Source organism: Symphodus melops (assembly GCF_947650265.1).
Source record: "Symphodus melops genome assembly, chromosome: 19".
Taxonomy (NCBI): domain Eukaryota; kingdom Metazoa; phylum Chordata; class Actinopteri; order Labriformes; family Labridae; genus Symphodus; species Symphodus melops.
The window spans coordinates 22,366,741-22,369,240 of NC_136709.1; the positions used below are offsets into that span (position 1 = coordinate 22,366,741).

The 2,500-nt window shown below is 49.7% G+C and overlaps 3 protein-coding genes across 3 annotated transcripts in view; 2 read left to right on the plus strand and 1 right to left on the minus strand.

The window, feature by feature from the left end:
* atl1 (atlastin GTPase 1) overlaps positions 1 to 2,500 on the plus strand; it is a 170,355-nt gene that overhangs the window by 89,033 nt on the left and 78,822 nt on the right. The gene's annotated exons all lie outside the window — the stretch shown is intronic.
* The window catches only part of dmac2l (distal membrane arm assembly component 2 like), a 105,200-nt gene that overhangs the window by 80,061 nt on the left and 22,639 nt on the right, over positions 1 to 2,500 (plus strand). The window lies entirely within an intron of this gene.
* sos2 (son of sevenless homolog 2) overlaps positions 1 to 2,500 on the minus strand; it is a 13,725-nt gene that overhangs the window by 4,556 nt on the left and 6,669 nt on the right. The window contains exons 2-4 of the mRNA XM_079370488.1: positions 1,912 to 2,037; positions 1,664 to 1,795; positions 1,052 to 1,216 (exon numbers count right to left, since the gene is read on the minus strand). Of these exons, the coding sequence (XP_079226614.1) occupies positions 1,052 to 1,216; positions 1,664 to 1,795; positions 1,912 to 2,037 (423 nt within the window). The remainder of the gene's footprint in view (positions 1 to 1,051; positions 1,217 to 1,663; positions 1,796 to 1,911; positions 2,038 to 2,500) is intronic.

Consider the following 2,500-nt stretch of genomic DNA (forward strand, 5'->3'; position numbering starts at 1 on the left):
GTTAATCACAGGTCATCAGGTTAATCACAGGTCACCAGGTTAATCACAGGTCATCAGGTTAATCACAGGTCATCAGGTTAATCACAGGTCATCAGGTTAATCACAGGTCACCAGATTAATCACAGGTCACCAGGTCATCAGGTTAATCACAGGTCACCAGAATAATCACAGGTCACCAGGTTAATCACAGGTCATCAGTCAGGTTGATCACAGGTCACCAGGTTAATCACAGGTCACCAGGTCATCAGGTTAATCACAGGTCACCAGGTTAATCACAGGTCACCAGGTTAATCACAGGTCATCAGTCAGGTTAATCACAGGTCATCAGGTTAATCACAGGTCATCAGTCAGGTTAATCACAGGTCATCAGGTTAATCACAGGTCATCAGTCAGGTTAATCACAGGTCACCAGGTTAATCACAGGTCATCAGTCAGGTTGATCACAGGTCAGCAGGTCAATCACAGGTCAGCAGGTCATCAGTCAGGTCAATCACAGGTCACCAGGTTAATCACAGGTCATCAGTCAGGTTAATCACAGGTCATCAGGTTAATCACAGGTCATCAGTCAGGTTAATCACAGGTCACCAGGTTAATCACAGGTCACCAGGTTAATCACAGGTCATCAGTCAGGTTAATCACAGGTCACCAGGTTAATCACAGGTCATCAGTCAGGTCAATCACAGGTCATCAGGTCAATCACAGGTCACCATATTAATCACAGGTCACCAGAATAATCACAGGTCACCAGGTTAATCACAGGTCACCAGAATAATCACAGGTCACCAGGTTAATCACAGGTCACCAGGTTAATCACAGGTCACCAGGTTAATCACAGGTCACCAGGTTAATCACAGGTCACCAGATTAATCACAGGTCACCAGAATAATCACAGGTCACCAGGTCATCAGGTTAATCACAGGTCACCAGGTTAATCACAGGTCACCAGGTTAATCACAGGTCATCAGTCAGGTTGATCACAGGTCACCAGGTTAATCACAGGTCACCAGGTTAATCACAGGTCATCAGGTCACTCACAGGTCATCCGCCTCACCTTGTCTGCACACATGGACACCTTGATGTCCTGCTGGCTGATCTCGTAGTGCCGGATGTTTCCCACGTAGTTTCCCGCCAGTTTGAGGATGTCGGCTGAGATGTACTCGAGCACGGCCACGATGTACAGGGAGACATGGTAGTCCACTTTGTAGCCCAGAACCTCCTGTTGGTGGAGCGAGACATGAAGCGTGACTGAGACCTTGTCCACACGTAGACGGGTTTCTGTAAACATCCTGCCCCCTTACTTATACTTTCTTTAAGCACATTCATTAACATGCCAGACCTCTAGGGGGCAGTATTTCCCCACATGCCCAGGAAGCTTCCTTCTCTGCACCTCACTTAAAATAATAAAATAAGCGTCCTTAACGTGGTCTTAACGTGGTCCTTCTCCTGTGTCCTTGAACATGAGGCCGAATCAGTAACGTGTTGTGTCCACACTGTGTCCACACTGTGTCCACACTGTGTCCACACACTGACGTTACTGACGTCCAGACCATTCACACATCTTCACTTTGGTCGGAGGTTTTTAAAAGCTTCGTTTTTAAAGCCATAAATCTGAGAGAGACCTTAATCTGAAGGTTTCATACATGTTGTCAGCACCTGATCTTACCTTCAGCAGAGGGTGGATCTTGTCCACGGGGAGCAGTAACGGGTTTCTCCTCTTGCGTTTCTCGATGGCTGACTGAGCGTCGGCGATCGCCCACTTATCTATCGGGTGAGGGAAGGTTTTCTGGACGCGTTCCTGAAGAGAGAAAAATCCACTGCAGATGAAATCTGTCATGTGACATGTTGCTCTCTGAGTGTTGAGCAGAAATGTGAAGATAGATTTAGGTGAAGTAGAGCAGCTGAGAGAATGACCTCCACGTCCTGCACGGAGCGAGGCTGGGCCACACACAGCATGTTGAGCAGCTGCAGGATCAGCTCCTCGATGTGCTGCAGGGCGTCCTCCTTGGCCAGGAGGTTTGGGTGGACCTGCTTCTGCACCTGGAGGTGAACAGACACGGAGAGAGGTGAGAGGAGAAATCAACGTTTCATCTGTCATGGTCATAATATCTGACGCCAGTGGCCTAGTGGACACGCCCCATGAACGAGGGCGGTCCTGGGTCTGAGCCTCTCTCTCTCTCTGTGGATAAAGTGACAGTCTGAGAAGGTATACATGGAGGGACTATCAGACCCCCCCCCCCCCCCCCCCATGTATCTATGAAGCGGACCAGGCTCAGGCTCCTGTCGGTGGACCCAGCTGGTTTGAGGCGCAGACAGCAGAGTGGGTGTGGCCTCATCAGGTCTACATGTAGAAACCCCTCCCCCTTCGGGCCGTGCCCTGGTGCAGGAATGCTGCCAGTTGAGATACGATGAAAGCACCAGAGGTCTGTTGGCACGCCGGCGTGCAGCCGAGCTTTATGATGACATAACGTTGCCCCCGGATGAAGGAATGTGAGAGTGAAAA